Below are 18,359 nucleotides of genomic sequence, written 5' to 3'. Positions count from 1 at the left end.
AAAAAAAAAAACACCACCTCGCTGCAGCAAGCTGGCTGGGAAGCTCCCAGTTCTAAAGAGAGGCTGTTTACCAGAAGAGCATAACAAGGGCAGGTCTGACTGCAAGGCTGGGAACGGGAGGCAGAGCCGCCGCCAAGGGGACCCCGGTTGGACCCTGGTTGGTCAGTCACCTGCAGGACGAAGGAGGTGAGGATGCTGTTGGCCTGGCTGCAAACAATCCTCGTCTTCAGCAACATGCTCCTGGCAAAAGCCTATGGATCTGGAGGTGAGATTACTATCTTTCCTGTCTGCAACTTAATGAAGCAGAAAGGGTAGAGCTCCCTATTTCCCAAGCAGGAAGGAAGATGACAGGAAACGAAGCTTTTAGCAGGTTCCTGTTGTGCCATGAAAGCCTTTTTTTTTCTTCCCCTTTCTCCTTTCCCTGCCAGGAGCTTGCAGCTCCATCTTTGCCATTAAGAACAAAGACAAGTAGCCACTTTCTCTTTCCTTTTCCTTGCCTGTGGCTCATGAGTGGATGGAACTTGGGGGTTCATCTCCCCTACTCCTAAGTACTGCTCTTTTCAGGGGCTTTGCACGGTGTCACCAGAGCGCAGGCCCTCCTCCCCCAGCCCCTTCCTGCGGCTCTCCTGCTGAGGGGAGTGGGAGTTTGGAGTCACATCCAGGCAGCGATGAGGCTGGTTCCCTCTGTCTGAGGCTCTCTTTTCCGTGACTGAATCAAGGCTTTTGTAGAATTCTCTTGGGAGGGAGTGTTGCCTGTGGAAGTGTGGCCACATCCGCGGAGAAGGGAACACCAGAGTTTATGTAACATGGAATGACAACACAGGGATGGATTTCGGGTCCGGCTGCCCACCGACCGAAAACTCCCACCGTCTCCACAGAGAGACCTGAACCCAGGGCTCCCCAGCACCCTCCTGCAAACTGGCCACAAGTTCCAGAGCAGCAACCCCTTGCACTTGTGCAGTGCTTTCCGGCTTACGAAACAGAAAGAAAAAAAAGAAAAAAAGCTAACACTGAGCGTTGGGGGCCGGGCACAGGCTGGGGGCTCTTCACGCGCTCTCCCTCCCTTCTCTTGACGGCCCCTCACAACCCTGCGAGGCAGGCGGGATTTTCCACATGAGGGTAGCGTCTCCCAGTTGGGATGGGCCCGGGCTCCCCTGCCCGCCACTCAGTGTCCTGTCCGGGGGACTCCTCTTCCTCACAGGCTGCTTCTGGGACAACGGCCACCTGTACCGGGCTGACCAGCCCTCTCCCGCACCGGGCCTCCTCTGTCTCAACTGGCTGGACGCGCAGAGCGGCCCGGTATCTGTCCCCGAGTCGGGTGAGTGCCTATCCCGGGAGGCGGGCCTCGGGCGGGCGGGCGGCGGCTGCGTCCCGGCCCCGGCCCATGGCGCCTTCTTTCCCCTCCCAGGCGCCGGCAACCATAGCTACTGCCGGAACCCGGACCAGGACCCACGTGGTCCCTGGTGCTACGTCAGCGGCGAGGCCGGCGCTCCCGAGAAGCGGCCTTGCAAGGACCTGCGCTGCCCAGGTACCCGCCCGGGACCCCGCGCCCAGGGGGGAGCCAGAGAGTCGGCAGCACACGTGCGACCGCGCGACGCCGGCCGGCCCTGCCCCGCCCCGCGCCGTCCGATTGGCCAGGGCTGTCTCCAGGCCGCGGGGCCCGAAGCCCATTGGCCGGCGCCGCCGCCTGGAATGAGCTCATCCTCCGCGAGCGCCTAGTAAACAACTGTGGGCGGCGAGGCCCAACCCCTCGGCCGAGCTCCCTGCCCCTTGCATGGCCTGGGGAGCCGCAGAGTCGCGCGTCTCGGGTCCACGCCCTTAGTGAGACCCTGGGCGTTTACTGACCTCTTGTGGAGCGTCTGCTGTGTGCTAAGCACTCTGCTCACAGCAGCCTCCCCCCATCATTAAGAACCAGTTTGGGGGGTCTGAGCCTCAAAGAGAAGTTCAGCGATTTACCAAAGGCAGTGGCAGGGTCCAGGTTTCAATCCAAGTTTCTTAGACTCCATAGTGCAGACTTGTGGCTCCCGGCGCAGCAAGACGATTCTCTAGGATTAAATGGGATATGTAAACATATAACATAGGGATTGGCATAAAGCTTGGGCTCAACAAACCTGAGCTGCTCAGAGGAGTCATGGATTGTTTCCTGGCATAGATGGGGGACCCCTGGAGGAGGTGGCAGCTGAGCTGGGCCTTGGAAGATGGCAAGGATTTGAGCATATGAAGACGTGGGAGGCAGGAGAGGCCCTTTCTCATAGCCTTCCCCTCACCTTGGCCTCGTCGCAGCTATGGTGCAGCCCTTAGGCCTGGTCTTGCCCCTAGGTCTTGAAATAAGTGCGTTCTAAGGTGGGCCCCCTCGTCTCCCCCCAAACTCAAGACACTTTCTGATGAGAGCTGTTTCCCACTTCACCTCCAGAGACCACTTTCCAGGGCCTGCCAACCTCTACAACAGAAACCAAGGAGGTGTCTGAAGTGCCAGGAGGAGATGAGGTGCAGGTGTTTGCTCCTGCCAACACCCTGCCTGCCCAGAGTGAGGCCGCTGCCGTGCAGCCAGTGATTGGGATCAGCCAGCGGGTGCGGGTGAACTCCAAGGAGAAAAAGGACCTGGGAACCCTGGGTATGACTGCCCACCCCTGTTCTTGTGGGATTTATTGAGAAATATTTGCTGATTATCTGGGGTGGAGATAATGGTATACCTTGTGTCCTGTCTTTGGCAGGCTATGTGCTGGGCCTTACCATGATGGTGATCATCATCGGCATTGGAGCTGGCATCGTCCTCGGTTACACCTACAAGAGGTCAGTAGCTTCTCTTCTGGGCTCTCTGAGAGAGGAGAGGAAGGTCCACAAAGTCAAAGCAGACTCCTTTGTGGCATTCTTACCCATAAAGGAAGTGAGGTGTTGGAAGAGGAAAACCAGCTCAAGATGTAGAGACTTGGTTCTAGTCTTTACCAGGTGACCTTGGACAAACCCTTTCTTTTGGTGCCTTTACTCCTCACCCAAAAGCCTCCTGAGGTAGGGGCTCTTGTTCCCCATTTTACAGGTGAGGAAGCCTTCATCAGAAAGGTGAAGTAAGCTTGCTCAAGGTTATACTGCCTGGGACTGGCTGGATTCAAACCCAGCTCTTTTTTTTTTTTTTGCGGAACGTGGGCCTCTCACTGTTGTGGCCTCTCCCGTTGCGGAGCACAGGCTCCGGACGCGCAGGCTCAGCGGCCATGGCTCACGGGCCCAGCCGCTCCGCGGCATGTGGGATCTTCCCGGACCGGGGCACGACCCTGTGTCCCCTGCATCGGCAGGCGGACTCTCAACCACTGTGCCACCAGGGAAGCCCTCAAACCCAGCTCTTTTGACACCACATTCCCTGCTGTCTAATCCAGCGTGCCTGGTGTGGAAGTGAGTGGCCCTGCAGAAATCAGGCTGGCCTCTCATTGCAGGGACCCTGAGATTGAATTCTTTCTGTGAGTTATAAAATTCTGCTACTCGAAAAAGTTCCCAGCCACTGCTTTTGCAGTTGGGGCTTGAATGTCCTGAGCCGTAAGCAGTGGGATCTCCTTTAGGACAGGAGGAAGGAAGTGAGTAAGAGGATAAGGAGTCTGTTAGCTACTCCACACCACATATGAGAAAGCCAGAGAGGCTACCTGGGAAACTCAGGGACATGACCTGTGGCTGGGACGGCAGAAGGAGGAATGCTTATTTTGAGAGGTCCCCTGAGATGCCATGTGGAAAAGGCTCTCAAAGCCAGTGACGGATGCATGATGATAAGCCAGAGTTATGCCCATTTTTACAGCACTGGCTAACTCTGGGAAAATTATTTACAAAATCTTGGGCAAAATCAGGGGATTTGACTTCTGGTCCAGAGTATGTGTGATGTTTCTTTTCTATGGTCTGGGAAGGCTTCCTATAAGGGAAGTGATGTGGTGGCCTGCATTTTCCAGTGGTGAAGACCACGTCTGAGCCCACAGCCCCAGTGGGTCACCCAGCATTAAATAAACTGAGGTGTCTTTAGGGCAATGTAATCAGCCTCCTCATTTTACAGATGGAAAAGGGGAAGTGTTGGGTAAGAATAATAACAACAATAGCAGCAGTAGCGAACATTTACCAGAGGCCAGGCACTGCTTCAAATGATATGCACACTTTAACTCAATCCTCGCAATCACCCCTTATGAGGTAAATGCTGTTATTACCCCCAGTTTACAGATTAGGAAACTGAGGCAAGAGAGGATATGTACCTTGCTTGAGGTCACACACCTAGCATTTGGTGGAGTTAAGTCTTAGCCCTACCACAAACTAGTGATCTGTGTGACTTTGGGCAAGTTGCTTCTGTTTGCTACTCCAGGGCACTGCTGTAGCTGAGGCATGCGACTGCCTGGCCCATAAACCATAGCTATTTTTCTTTTCTGTAATACGTGGGTACTGCACTAGCACTCTCCGGACCCCAATGCTTCTCTGATCGTCTGTGATTCAGGAAGCACAGGTTCAGAGAGGGGAAGTATTGACCTGAGAGTGCCTCCTGACTCCCAGTGCAAGGTTGCTGCCCTCAGTGGGATGGTTGATGTGGCAGGTCCAGGGGCACCTGCTTGTCATTTCACAAAGTCAGAGGAAATGATGGGGAGGCCCTGGTTACAGTTCGTAGTCAGACCCAAACTGTGTTGGCTGAGTCTAGCTGTTGAAATATTTCCTCCTTCTTCAGCCACTGGATAGCAGTTGGCTCTCCTCCAATCCCGTGACAGTGTCCAGGCCTCCAGGTGCGTGAACTGACTGCTAAACGTCCTTAATTGCAAGCTTAGTTCTCAGGCCCAATGAGGAAGCCAAGCCTTTTTCTTCTAGATTTGTTCCTTCAGGCTGTCACAGGATTGCCCCAAGGCCTTGTATTTATTTTCCTGTAAACTCAGGGCGAGGCACCAAGTCACCAGACTCCCCGTCACTAACCATCGGACCACCCCTTCCCTTGGCAAAAGTGCTCTGAGCACAGACTGTACAATAGGAAACCGCATGTGGGCTGGAGGCAAGCTCTCAGCCCCCATCTCTCCCCAGAGTCAGAAAACAGAGTGTTTTGGAAAGCGCTGTTGAGCGCAGGTCCTGCTACTTCCCTGCACCTCCGTTTCTTGTCTGTTCAGCGGGGCTGTATCCCCACTCCACACACACACACATACCCACCCCAGATTACCGTTAAGTATTATGTGTAAACAGTACAACACCAATCAGGTTAAATAACCACTAGCTGCCAGCATTTATTGTATGCTTTCTTAATAAGCAAGGCCCCACTGAATGCCCTTCCCTGATGATCACACCCAAGCCTCAGGACCATACTAGAAGGACCACTTTTACACCGTTTTACAGTGAGGAGCTGAGAGCCAGAGAAGTTAAGTGCTGTGTCCAAGCTACATAGCCAATAACGTGTGTCTAAGGATTGCCAGTATCTCCCAAAAGTCCAGTGAGGCCCAGGAACTTCATGCCAGTTTGCATTGGATTGCATAGGACAGTAGGAAAAATTGGAACTTTCAAAATAAAATAGCTGGGTTTAAAAGTTAAAAGAACCAGGATCTAGTTCTGGAACACCCAGTTCTGGGTGTGACAGTGGACAAGTCATTTACCTTCTCTGATTTCCTCATATGTAAAATAGGGCCAGGAGGTTAGTGATGATACTCTCAGCTCTAACGTTGCCTAAAAAAAGACAATATTACCTGGTGGTGGCTGCAGGCAATACTGGGTTCAAATCCCAAATCCACCATTTGCTTGAATAAATGATTAAACTTCTCTGCATCTGCCTTCCCATCTCTGAAACAGAGATCCTAATAGATGCCGCATAGGTTTGTTGTGAGGATGAAATTAGTGTAGTTTGGGCAGACAGTTGGTGTTTCTAACCTTAGCTGCCTTGAGGAACTTGTCCTGAGCAGCAGTGTGGCACAGCACCGCTTCTGACTGAGAAGGGAGCAGTGGCTCAGAGTTACATAATAATTTGAAGGAACCCGTGTTACCTGAAGGAGGTCTCGGGTGCCTCCAATTACCCCCTCGAAGAGGATGTCAGACACAGGCAGCAGCTCCGTCCACACCTGCTCTCTCTGGCCAGCCCAGCTCCTGGTCCTGGCCCCAGAGCAGTCAGGATAGAATTACTGCAAGCCATGAGCCCCCCTATCCCCCTCCCCACAAAGGCCAGGGAGAGAGCTTTACCCTGGCCGGGAGGGGCAGGCAGGTACCAGGCTTCCTCTCAGGGGAGGCAGGGCGGCTGGTGGGGGCGGTGAGGGCTCAGTCTGGCGGGTCTTTGTCCTGGTTGTCTGGGCCACGAGGTTCAGGTGTCCAGTCTGCAGCTTCCTGCCCCTGCCACTGCCCCTGCAGCGTCTGTGCTCTGGCTCTGGATGGAGTATTTATTTTCTGATACAAAGGCAAGGGAAAAACTGTAAGTCAACCCCACTCTGCCTGCTTAAGAGAGGAGCTGAGTCAGTGAGTAAGTCTTTTGTTCTTTCCTGGCTGCCAGACAACAGCCTGGCTGCCCCCCCTACCCCTAAAAGGTGGTGAGAAGGGGCTGAGCCACCTGGTGGTCAGTGCAGCAGGCCTGCTGGCCTCTCTCAGACCTCAGAAGGGGCTGGGGGCAGCCACCGCACCTCCAGGACTCAAAGGTACCATTAACAGGAGGCACGTGGGGTTGGGTGTGTTTTGAGGCTTCTAAATGGAAGACACTGTCATCCAGATGAGTCCCAGCACCTGCTTCCTTCATTACCCTTGGCTGCTCTTCCAGCCCGGCTCTGCCCCATTAATCCAAATTGATTTTTTCCCCCTAAAGCAGCAGTACCCAACCTTTTTGGCACCAGGGACCGGTTTCATGGAAGACAGTTTTCCCACAGACGGGGGTGGAGTGGGGGGCGATGGTTCGGGCGGTAATGCAAGCGATGGGGAGTGGCAGATGAAGCTTCCGCTCATTTGCCCGCCGCTCACCTCCTGCTGTGTGGCCCCGTTCCTAACAGGCCACAGACCATACCAGTCCACGGCCTGGGGGTTGGGGACCCCACCCCTGCCCTAAAGACTTGTGTATGATGCAGCCTGACCATTATCAACAGCTCGGCTGACCACAGCTAGATGCTTGATAAAGGAGGTAGCTGAGGAAAACAGGGCTTTGGAGTCAGACTCCAAAGCCTCACTTTCTTCTATAAAATGTGGGTGATATTTACAGTCTTGCAAAGTTGGGTGGAAATTGAAAAAAGATGGTACATGTATAAAGTGTGTGACATCCAGTAGGTGCATAGGTAGCTCTTCTCATGCTGGATGATGGGAAGGCCATTTCCTGGCACCTTAGTGGGTCCTCAGGAAGCATGAGTTCCTGCTTTCCCTCTTCCTCCAGCCCCTTAGATTTTGAAATTCAGGCCTGGCCCAAGACTCTTGGCACATACTCTGCTTCTTTTGTAATTGGCCTTTTGGTCTTCTGCTGGCTTGGGGGCTCCCTTAATAAAATTAAACCCAGACCTTCCAAGTTTCTCCCTACACGGGCAGACTTGAAGAATCTAGCATTTTGTTTTATTACAGAGGTAGGTGTTTTCTTTGATGCGGCCGCAGCTGTAACCAATGAGCAGTGCCCAGGGGCAAAGTGAATCTCAGCCTGTGAGTGGGGATGCACTTGGTCCAGACCGCCCTGTCCTCATGGCCCTTCATGGCCCCTCTGGGTGCTCTGGGAGGTCCTCTGCTGCGGGGGTTGGTGGTGTCCAGTACAGAGCCTGATGAGGATGCATAGGAGCTGCAGGCTTACACATTCAGAAACTTGGCCACCCAGGGTGAATCAGGGAGATGAGCTTACAGGTTTGCCTTCTGTGACCTTACAGTGAGAAATAGGGAGTCAGGGCACATCTCATGTGTGGGATCTCACAGAATGTTAGGGTCCGTGGAGGTTATCAAGTCCAACTCCCTGTTTTACAGATGATGAAATGAAGGCCCCAAGAGAAGGAGAGTGGCTGAGGTCACACAAATAATACTCACCTTGGCTGGTCAGTAGGAGAGTTCCCTTGGGAACCCAGATTAAGATAACGTTGCTTGGTGAGTCAAGTCAGGGCAAATCATAACAGCCTCCTATGAGTTTTACAGCAGTTCCACTGTTTTTGAAATGCTTTCCCATCCATTATCTTATTTGGAGGCAGATATTATCCCCATTTCACAGATGAGGAAACCAAGGCTCCCCGAGGCCAAGTGTCACACAGCCAAGGCTGGGCTGCCCCAAGTACAGACAACTGGTTTATTTAAAAACAGTTATGAGGTACCTGTGCCAGCTCTTCCCTGTCCAGCCCCTGCTGTTTTCTCAGTGTTACTCTCCAGTCTCTGGACACTTTTGTCATCGCACCTCACATGGTGATGGCTGTGTAATCCATCTGATCTTGGCCGTCTCCCCAGGGAGTTTGAAACAGGCCTGTGTTGCTGCACCAAGTCATCCATTGGCTACTTGTTTCAAGGCCTCTTTGGGGTGGGCTCCTTCCGGGAAGATTTCCTCTGACAGCTGAGCCCATGTGTCTAGTTGCTGTGTCAGACGATGCTGACCTGTGTGCTGGGGGCTGGTTCTGGTGTGCAGTGTGCTAGGCACACACCAAGCCCTTTGGCTTGCAGTGGGGGTGGCCTGGTCCCATGGGGTGGGCAGAACATGTGCAGCTGGAAGACTGGGTGGGTGAGTCCCTGCCCCACTGTTTCTTTGGGGGTGACCCTGATCGGGTCAGAACTTCTCTTGAGCATCAGCCTGAGTCTGACAGACTTGGGTTTGAGCCCACCATGTCATTCGGAGAGTTCAGTTTCTCTGGACTTATTTCCTCATCTATAAAATGAATGATAATACCTAATCGTTAGGGTTCAGAATGAAGTGAGGTAACACTCGTAAAGCTCTTAGCATGGAGCGAGCACTTCATGTGAGTGAAATGGGGCAATACCAGGGCCTGATTGGGTCACTGAGCACCATGAGAATTGGAAGGCTTGTGAAAACTCAGGGTCCCATGGTCATTGTCTCCCATTGACCTGAGCAGCCCTCAGAGTCCTTTTTGGCCCCTGCATGATCCCTGTTTCTAGCCAGGGCTCACAGCTTCTGTGAAATTCTGGAAATTTTGAATAAGATGTCTCAGAACAGGCTAGTCAGGTCAGTTTTCTGGACAATTTTATAGGTGAGGGCTGAAAATTCTCTGGGTCTTGTGGCACCTTGGGCTGAAAAAGCAAAACTCCACCTTGCTTTAAGAGTCTCTTTCCTACACAGTATCTTCATTGAGCCCCACCGCAGCTGTGTGAGGTTCATGCAGATGAGGTTTAGGGGCTCCTTGCTGAGTTAAGGCAGTCTGGCAGAACAGAAATCTAGGCCATGAGCCACTGACTGGCTGTGACCATGGCCAGCCCCTGCCCCTGCTGGGCCTCAAGATGCCACCTTAGGAGCAGAGCCGTGCAGGAGGCACAGCCTGAACGCTTCCCTCTTCTCCTACCAGGGGCAAGGACCTGAAAGAGCAGCATGAACGGAAGGTGTGTGAGAGGGAGATGCAACGAATCACCCTGCCCTTGTCTGCCTTCACCAACCCCACCTGTGAGATCGTGGATGAGAAGACCATTGTGGTCCACGCCAGCCAGACTCCAGTTGACCTTCAAGAGGGCAGTGCCCCCCTCATGGGCCAGGCGGGCACTCCAGGCGCCTGAGTCCCCCATGATGGGCAGGAGCCCATGCAGACACTGGTGCAGGACCGCCTACCCACCTACAGCTGGGAGGATCTACACTTTTTGTTGTGGTTAAAAAACCCCCACTTATTTTTTTGGTTTGTTTTTGGTGAATCCTAAGACAAGCAGGTGGCACTGTGGGCTGAGGGTGAGGCTGGGTGGGGTCCTACCAATGCTGTTTCTCCATCCCATGGAGCAGGATTTTGCCCATGGATGGAGGGAGCGGCAGTCCCCGCAGCAGTGCTGCCAACAGGGGTTTCCAGTGCCCTGGAACTGAACCAGGCATGGACAGGGAGCTCCCCCAGCTCCTCTGTGCTTTATTGTCCAAGATGGCCTCAGCCTCTGCCTCCTCATGTGTTCTCCTTGGGCTTGAGTGGTACACACTGTTATTCACAGTTCAGGTCATGTAGGTCGAGAGGCGGTGTTTAAAAAAGATATTTAGTTTTTTAAATATTTGGGATGCAATTCCCTGCAGACCTCTGAGAAATGGAAATGAGTCTGTACGAAAGTCAGAACTGTGGGTTGAGAACGGGATCTAGGCGGGGGGCTGCTGGCAGTGATGTGCCTTGACAACCGTGGGCTGGGCCCAGGGACTCTTCCTGTTTTGAAAGGAAAGGAAGGGAAGAATCGCACTGAACATTCCACTTAGGAAGAGGGTAAAGAAGGATCTGCAGCTGCCTCAGGCCACAGGACCCAAGTGGACCTGGGGTGCCCCAGACGGTCTCTCTTCAGGGTGGACAGTGACCTTTCATTCTTCAGGGGTGAGACAGCAGCCAGCTAACCTGCGGGAATGACACTGTGGGTGAGGCCTTGTGAACTGCTTCTGAGAGGTTAACCTGGAAACCCACTCGGAGGCAGGGTGATGGAGGGGGCTTCAGGACTTGGCACCTGCCTAGGCCCAAATCTGCAGGTGGCTCTGTAGCCTCCAGGCCAGCGCCTTCCTGTGGGGTCAATAGGGTGAGGGCCACAACCCCTAACTTGTAAAATAATCATAGAACCATTGGAAGGGACCTTAGGGTTCCCGAAGCCTTTTGGACAGGGGCCAGAAGTGGAAACTGACATTCAGGGTCACAGAGGAAGCTACCAGCACGGCCAGCCCTGAGGCCCTGATATCACACTCAGAGGCCTTAGCACTGCTTCCCGTCCACAGAGCTTCCTTCCCAAAGCCCTGCCACTGCCTCACATGGAGAGGGGTTAGTGGGGCCCAGACTCTCCAGCAGGCTGTTCCTGGAAGTGATCTGCTGAGGGGACCTAGGCCTCAGGTTGTCCCTCGTTGGTAGTGATGCAGAAGAGAACATTACTGGTTTCTACTTTTCTATAAAAGCATTTCTCTGTGTACATGTTTTATATACCTCATTCTGACACCTGCCTATAAAGTGCAGGAAATTGCTCTGCATTTGACTTATAAAATAAAAAAAAAAAAAAGACGACTCCATATTGCCACGTTTTTGTGGGGTATCAGGACCCTTCTCCCAGAAGTTGGCAAGTTTTTGGTTACCTTGTCAACACCTGCACGGCAAGCTCTGGCTCTGTCCTTCACTCGGGCCCTGCATCTAGGAGGTGGCAGCAGCTGGATGGTTGGGAACTGCAGCCTCTGTGTTTGGGCGTCACCATCAGGAGCTTTTCAGGTCGAAGCTGCAGGAAAGAGGGTGTGTGGCATCCCAAAGGAGGCTGGTCACTGCAAATCCTCTGTCAGCATTCTTTCCGAGGTGGAGATAGTTAAAACGAACATCCAGGCAGCCCCTGGCAGGGGCTGGAGACGGGGTGGTGGGTGGTGGTGCTGTAGCAGCCGAAGGAGGGATAGGTGTGCAGATGGGGAAAGAGTCTCCGGGCTCCCAGGAGCAGCTCTGGGCTGTGGAAGGTCCCTGTGGGGGTGACTCCTAGGGCTCCAGAAGAAGCTACCAACGGGAGTTCATTGGGCTTTTTAGCAGGGATTTAGCAGTAGGTTCTCAGCCTCTCGGAACACTTAGGGTGACCTCTGCCCATACCCAGACACTGCTCTATACTTCTAGAAGCAAGGGGCACCCTAGAGCATCAGTTTTTCCAGGAACCAGATCCTGCCCTTCAGTTGGACTCCAGCTTTTGGAGAAATCACCTTTGGGTAATGTGGATGCCTAGTGTGCCCGGGATCCTACAAGCCAGATCGCAACATCTTGCCCAGCCGTCACCCTCCATGACAGACCCCATGTGCAGAAGCGAGAAACAGGTCTCCCCTTGAGCACTTGCAGGGAAACACCAGTGGTGGGGGTGACTTGCATGCATTTCTTCCCTTAATGAAGGTGGCACCCAGCCCTGCAGAGAGGACTCCAGGATAGCCTGGCTATGGGAGCACACAGATTTCAGAGGGCAGCGGCATATGGCCCTGAAGGGATGACTTAGCCAGGAGGTGAGAGTCAGACCTGCTGCAAGGCCGGGGCTGCCTCAGGTGGGTCGTGCATGTTCTCTGGAGCAGGCTGGTGTCTGTGTAAGGAGGGGAATCAGAGGTGGGGGGCACGAGAAGTCCCTGCCGTGGGGTCAAAGTGGCCAGCACACCCTCCACGTGCATCTCCCTGAACCAGGCCGCAAGTCACTTTCTCACTCTCAGCATCGTCGGTTATGTTAACTCCTTAATTTATTTGGTCTGCTCGATGGCCCCACTTGGGCCCACCCCCCCACACACTTGTGGGGACCACTGAGGCACCACCAGCCAAACAATGCTGGCCTTCCTGCTGCCGGGAGCCCAGGGCTCAACCCTACAGCGAACCTGCACACTCCACACTTAAGTATGGTCTAGACAGCAAGGAAACTCTGGCCAGAGGTGACATCTAGTCCCACAACTCATCAGGTCTATGTACAGCATTTCACATAACACCCCACAGATATAACAAGATAGTCTGAACAGCAACCGTTCTCCTTCATCACTCCCACCCGCCTCCTCCCCCCACCCCCAATATAACCACCATTGCAGTAAGATCCCAAACCCACTCCTAATCTGTTAAATATGGGGCAAGGTCACACTTACGGGGAGGCAAATCTACCTGTGTTCAAGACCCCCACCCCAGCTCTGGAAGCCAGGATAGAGGGTGTCCCCTGGGCTTTTCAGCACCCACAGCTGTGAGCTGTGGCTCAGGAGGTTGGGGCCAGGAGCTCATGGGCTGGGCCAGCCAACATAGGAGGTAGAAGCCAGAGAGCCCGGCTCGGGGAGATGTCCCCCCCAGCACCTCCGCTCTGGGACTCTGCCACCACCTCTTGCCACCCAAGCTGCTGCCTGGATCAGGCACAGTGAGGGGTGAGCATCGGCTGCCACAAGGACAGGGCCGGGAGACTGCTGAGATTCCCAGCACCCCGCCCCATACTCTGGGCCTGCGACCAGCCACACTGTCCTCCAGAACCCACCTAGCAAAATCCCAGGCTCCTGAGGTGCCCACCAGCGTGTGAGTGACAGCAGCCAGGATACTAGAGCTTTCTAGTGGGCAGGGCCTCTTTCCTTCCAGCCCCAGCCTCTTCCTGCACTTGTGGCTGACTGCTTGTGGGAGGCAGAAAGGAAGTTCCCAGCCAGTCTCCAGCAGCTCAGTTTGAGAACACGGGGGGAAGCTCCCCCTCAAGCTGATGTGGCCCCTGGGCCCAGGAGGTGAACAGAAACCAGCCTTTCCCCTGACTCCTGGCCGGACCCACTACAAACCGACTAAGGGACCCTTCAAAACCTACTCCCTTGACCCTGCCCAGGGGAGGGCGGGATGTGGCGCGGAAGGGGGTAGCACCACTGTCACTTCACATCCTTGGATGGCCGCTCACTCCGTCACGCTCCCATGAGAAGTCCTTCTGCACCAGCTGGACCAGAGGCTTCAGAGCCCACAGGCAGGTGCACCTGGGATCCTGCCCAGCAGGTCCAGGTCACAATGATTAGTGTAAGCAAGAGCCTCCCGGAATCCACTGCCAGGGAGTTCCCGCGTGGTCATGAGTAACAGATTCCTCCTGGCACGGGGACCAGGCTTTTTTTTTGTTTGTTAGTTTGTTTTCTTCTTCACAGCTTTCAGGCGAGTGTTGGATTTACAGACAGTAACCAGGCCCCAGAGCCTGTGGAGGTGGCTTCCCCGGTGCTGCACACGCTCGCCTCCTGGGGAGGTAGTAGGGACGGCCGGTTCTGCTTCTAAACAAGCTGCCAATCCACAGGAAGCACGGAAGGCCCTGCCCACAGCAGGGATGGGGCGCAGAGGGGGCAGTGCTGGCTGTGGAACGCCCCCCCGCAGGGGGCTGGGCCGGGGCTAGGGGGGCGAGTCCCGGGTCAGGCCATATTGCACGGTCACAGTGTGGTCCAGCTCCTCCAGCTCTGCAGGCAGCGGGATGCCCAGGTCCCCAAGGTACAGGGAGAGGGCCTCAAAGGAGTCCTCCAGTTTGGAGAATGCTGGTCTAGAAAGAAAAGGAGTTGGAGACAGGTGAGATACGGGGGTGGTGGCGGGGGGAGAGAAAGGGTGGCATAGAAGGCACCCAAGCCTGCGGCTCCACTGCTTCCTGGGTGTCTGACCTTGGGCAAGCCCCTTAACCTTGGTGTACCTCTGTGGGAAACAGGGGTCGTGTAACTGCGTAGGATGTTGCTGTAAAGGTGAGAGATAATAACACTGGGAGAAGGCTGGTCTGGCAGCTCAGAAAAAGCAAGTCCAGGAGAAAAAAAGACCATCCCAGGTCTTGGAGAAAATGCAACCATCACAGGTGGGACTGGACTAAGTACCCTTTTAAAGATCCTTTCCAGTCCTCAGACTGTTTCCACATCAATGGATCTGCCCCGGGAGGGGCACTTCATAGACTCTGGTAGCCCTTCCCAAGGAGTAAAGCGAACTCCCGGCTCCTAGTGCCCTGGAGACAGCTCAGCTGCCCTGAAACCCGACACCTCAGGCTTACTCTCCCACCTCCTCCTTGATTCTGCTTAGATATCTTGTCACCTTCTTGGCAAGGCCTACTCTATCACCGTGTTAAAAATTATAACTTGCACCCTAAACAATCCTCTTTCCTCGGCTTGACCCCTTTTTCCATAGCATCTGTCACTTCCTCATATGCAACACAGTTTGTCATATCTATTGTTTATCACTTCCCCTTGTTAGAATGTGAGTCCCCGGAGGGCAGGCCCCTTGGTTTTGTTCACTGCAGCATCCCAGAGCTTATGAGCACAGCATCTGGCACGTGGTAGGCACTCAGTAATATTGTCTGAATTAAAGACAGACATTTAGAATGACTGAGAAGGGATATTAGCAAACGAATATTGTGTGGCTTAACATTTTCTTCTCATCCTCTTGTTCTGGTGTGACTGAAGGATTTTGGTCCTTTGGTCCATGAAGGAACAAGATTCAGAGCCTCCCACCAGCAAATCCCAAGTCTAAACTGGACCTTCGGAAATCATTTAAAAATAAAGGTTATGTACCAACTGGTTATCTTGGGGCGGGGATGGAGCTGGGGAGTGGGGAGTGCTGAGGGGCACACTGCTCAGGAGATTATAGAAAACGTATACTTCCTGTCCTATATATTTTGGTAATGTTTGAATTTGTTTTTTAAAAGAAACATAATTTTTGATAGCAGAAGCACAAAGGTTCTAGTTTTCTAATGCATGAACTTAAAAAGACTCAGAATAACTTTGGTAATAATGAAAGCTATAACCTGAGAAGAATAAAGGTAATTTTAAAAGATTTCTTTAAAGGAAGAAAATGGCTAAACGCATAAAGATGCTCACAGTAGTAACACCTATCGTAAGGAGAAACTGGAAAAACCTGAACATCTACATTATATATATTATGTGTTCATAGTCTCCTAGTGAATTTCACAGTCAACAAAAATGATAATCTGGAATACTGGGTAGTGACAAAATGCAGAGCAAAATGTAAAACTTTTCTCTATTTGACATTATAAATGTACAAAACATATGTATTTGGACATGGACGTGGGAATATGGAAACATGGAGACACTTATGCTGTTAGCATGGTGTAGGTTTGGGTGAATTTCCTGCTGTTAAAAGTTTCTTTTAACAGCTGTCTCTGGGTTATATCCAGGTCACTTGCTATGATACCGTCTCCCGTCCCCTCGACTGGCATGTCAGGGTTGTCAGGCGGCTTTGGTGGTCGACAGCCATCCTCGAACTCAAGGCTTTTGCCACCCCAGTTCCTGGGAAGGGCTTGGGGATGGCTGAAGGCAGGGGCGAGCATCCCAGGACCATGCGGGTTGGGGGACAGGAGCGGATACCAACCTGCTCTCGGGCTCCAGTCTACAGCAGATGGCGGCCAGGGGGAAGAAGGCTGGGGGGCAGTCCGTGGGGACAAACTTCTCCCAGAAGAGCTTCACGTTGAGGCCGAAGTCCAGTGTTCGGGGCAGGCAATCAGGATCTGCATACACCTGCCCGATGATCTGCAGGTGGGAAGACAGTGGTCAGGAATGGGCTGCTGACGTGCAGCCGCATGGCAGGGGAGGGCCATGCTGGTGTGTGGACAGGACAGGAAGGATGGTCAGAAGAGGGAGGTAAAAACCGAGCTTGGAGGGCTCCACCTCCCCCGTTTCTCCAAATCTTGCTAATCCAGACTTGTCTCTCGACTGAGAGTGTGGTTACTGAGGAGGGTTTGGAAGAGGCCTCACTGCAGCAGAAGCACAATATTCCCAACTGGCCTCTGGAAGGGCAGCTTCTACACACCCGACCCTGCCCTGCTCTGTCCCCTTCTGTCTGTGTCCCCTGTCAGAGTTTAGGCCCTGAGAAGGTTGGCGCTGGGTCTGATTCAAGTCTGAAACCCTTTGGCGCCAGACCAGTGCTTTGTACATAGTAGGTGCTCAAGTGATCTCTGTTAGAGAACAATATTTTTAAAAACCTTCCTTCATCATTCCAACCGTCCCTCTTGTCTCCTCTACCACATCTCACTCCGTAGGAAGCACAGAAGCCTTTGAATGTATGTACTCGACTCAATGCTTCAAGACAGACTGAGCTAAGCTCCTGAGGGCAGGACTCTTTCCGTGACTCACTCTGCACCCCACAGAGCCCAGTGATGTGCCACACGGGCCAGCGCTTCCTGGAGTGGCTGCTTCTCCTTGTTGGGCTGAGGGTGGGGGCAGCACGAGTGCCTGGGGAAGGTGGCACAGAGGGAAAGGCTACATCTGGCCCAAGAGCTAGAAGGACAACCTCCTGCCCTTCCTGGTGAAGTTTCGTGTCCTGCCCACCCCCTTACTGGCCGTGTGACCAAGAGCAAGCCACTGCCCCTTTCTGAGCCTCAGCTTCCTCACCTGAATAAGCCCGGCCCAATCCTTCTCACGGCACCAATGAGACTCGAAGGTGTCAACAGATCTGTGATAAACTACACAAGCCTCCACTGGTGTTGATTTTATGGCAGCTACTCATCTTAGGAGGAGGAGGAGCCCCGGTTCTGACCAGGGGGCTGAGCTGCTGGGCCTGCTGCCTCAGGCCCGGCCTCCGTGCCGGAGCTCACCTCACAGAGGACGATCCCAAAAGAGAAGACATCCACGGTCTCGTCGTAGCTCTTTCCTTGGGGAACACAGGAGAGCAGGCTATTAGGTTTAGTCCCTTCTCTGCTCTGCACTGAGTCTAGAGCCAGGTCAGGCTACAGCCAAGAAACAGGGTTAGAATAGGTTCTGTGGGGATGCCCCAAGGCTGCCCTGGATAGACACCATCTGAAAATCACCTTTCCTCAGTCCTGGGTGGGCTGCCTTAGAGAGATCTTGAGAAACAACACTGCCCAGGATGAAACTGCATTGGATAGTGAAAGAGAATTGGACCAGGGTTCATATGGACCCTGACACTGCCTGCTGTGTGCTCCTGGGCAGATTCCTGAACCTCTCTGGGCTGCAGACTCCAGAAAGGGTGTATCGGACCATTTCTGAGGCCTCACAGCCCTGTGCCGTTCAAGAATCCCAGTGAGCATCTCTGGCTGGTTTGAGCATTATCCACAAGGGGGCGCCACACTTCAGTTCTCAGCACAGAGAAGAAAAGGCAATAAACAGCCTGAGCTCTCAGCTACCCTTGGGGCACAAAAGCCACAGTCAGACCTCAGCGTGGGCCCAGGATGCGCCACTGGCCAGCTCGCAGGCCTGAGCTCAGGGAGGGAGGAGTTTATGAGGTCCAGCCTGGCAGGGGATAAAAACCATCTAGCCCTCAGCTCTGGGTACCTGGCCTTACACTTCACAGGCCTCCCCTGAAGCCCCCAGGAGAGATGCGGCCCCGCCTCCCCTCTGGGGCCTCAGGACTCACCATTCAGCATCTCAGGGGCCATCCAGTAGGGGTTTCCCACCACCGTGTAGCGTTTCTTGCGGTCACTCTTGCGCAAGGTACGCTTCTTGGTGGTGGCCTTCTCCACTGGGGGCTTCTTCCTCTCCTCGACTATGAGCCGTGACAGCCCAAAGTCAGCCACCACCACGGTCTTGTCCTGGGAGGACAAGGGCCAGGTTAGCACTTGGTGGGGACATTCTCAAAAGCAGCCACTGGGAAGGGGAGAAAAGGAGTGTAGCAAAGGGGTGTCTTAGCGAACAGGGCTTGGCGTTTGTTTTTTCACTGTCTGCTCTCTGCACAGAGCAGGCTCCCCAGGCCTGGGGGTGTTCTCAGCAGAGGCACTGGAGCCTGGAGGGGTAAGGTTCTGGGACCCAGAGAGTGGAACTCAGAGGCAGGACAGAGGATTTCTTTTGTTTTGTGTTTTTCTCATCCTGCCTTGTTCCCAGAAAGACCCCGGCTAGAACCAGGATAAGA

General features: G+C 53.7%; 2 protein-coding genes across 4 annotated transcripts in view; one reads left to right on the top strand and one right to left on the bottom strand.

The window, feature by feature from the left end:
* The first annotated feature begins 17 nt into the window (after positions 1–17).
* Positions 18–11,042, top strand: PIK3IP1 (phosphoinositide-3-kinase interacting protein 1). Its single transcript, XM_060118696.1, has 6 exons — positions 18–265; positions 1,202–1,318; positions 1,409–1,528; positions 2,414–2,614; positions 2,715–2,793; positions 9,432–11,042. Exons 1-6 carry the CDS (start codon positions 193–195, stop codon positions 9,634–9,636), a joined length of 795 nt encoding a protein of 264 aa, XP_059974679.1. The 5' UTR covers positions 18–192; the 3' UTR covers positions 9,637–11,042.
* A 1,201-nt stretch (positions 11,043–12,243) lies between these two features.
* Positions 12,244–18,359, bottom strand: part of LIMK2 (LIM domain kinase 2) — a 54,761-nt gene continuing 48,645 nt past the window's right edge. For all 3 annotated transcript variants that reach the window (XM_060119484.1, XM_060119486.1, XM_060119485.1), the window contains 4 exons: positions 17,868–18,042; positions 17,089–17,144; positions 15,867–16,024; positions 12,244–14,043 (listed from right to left, as the gene is read on the bottom strand). In XM_060119484.1, coding sequence (XP_059975467.1) covers positions 13,899–14,043; positions 15,867–16,024; positions 17,089–17,144; positions 17,868–18,042 — 534 coding nt within the window. In that variant the 3' untranslated portion in view covers positions 12,244–13,898. The remainder of the gene's footprint in view (positions 14,044–15,866; positions 16,025–17,088; positions 17,145–17,867; positions 18,043–18,359) is intronic.

Source organism: Mesoplodon densirostris, chromosome 15, assembly GCF_025265405.1.
Source record: "Mesoplodon densirostris isolate mMesDen1 chromosome 15, mMesDen1 primary haplotype, whole genome shotgun sequence".
Taxonomy (NCBI): domain Eukaryota; kingdom Metazoa; phylum Chordata; class Mammalia; order Artiodactyla; family Ziphiidae; genus Mesoplodon; species Mesoplodon densirostris.
The sequence above is the reverse complement of the archived record's forward strand: the minus strand, read 5'-3'. Positions and strand labels throughout refer to the sequence as shown.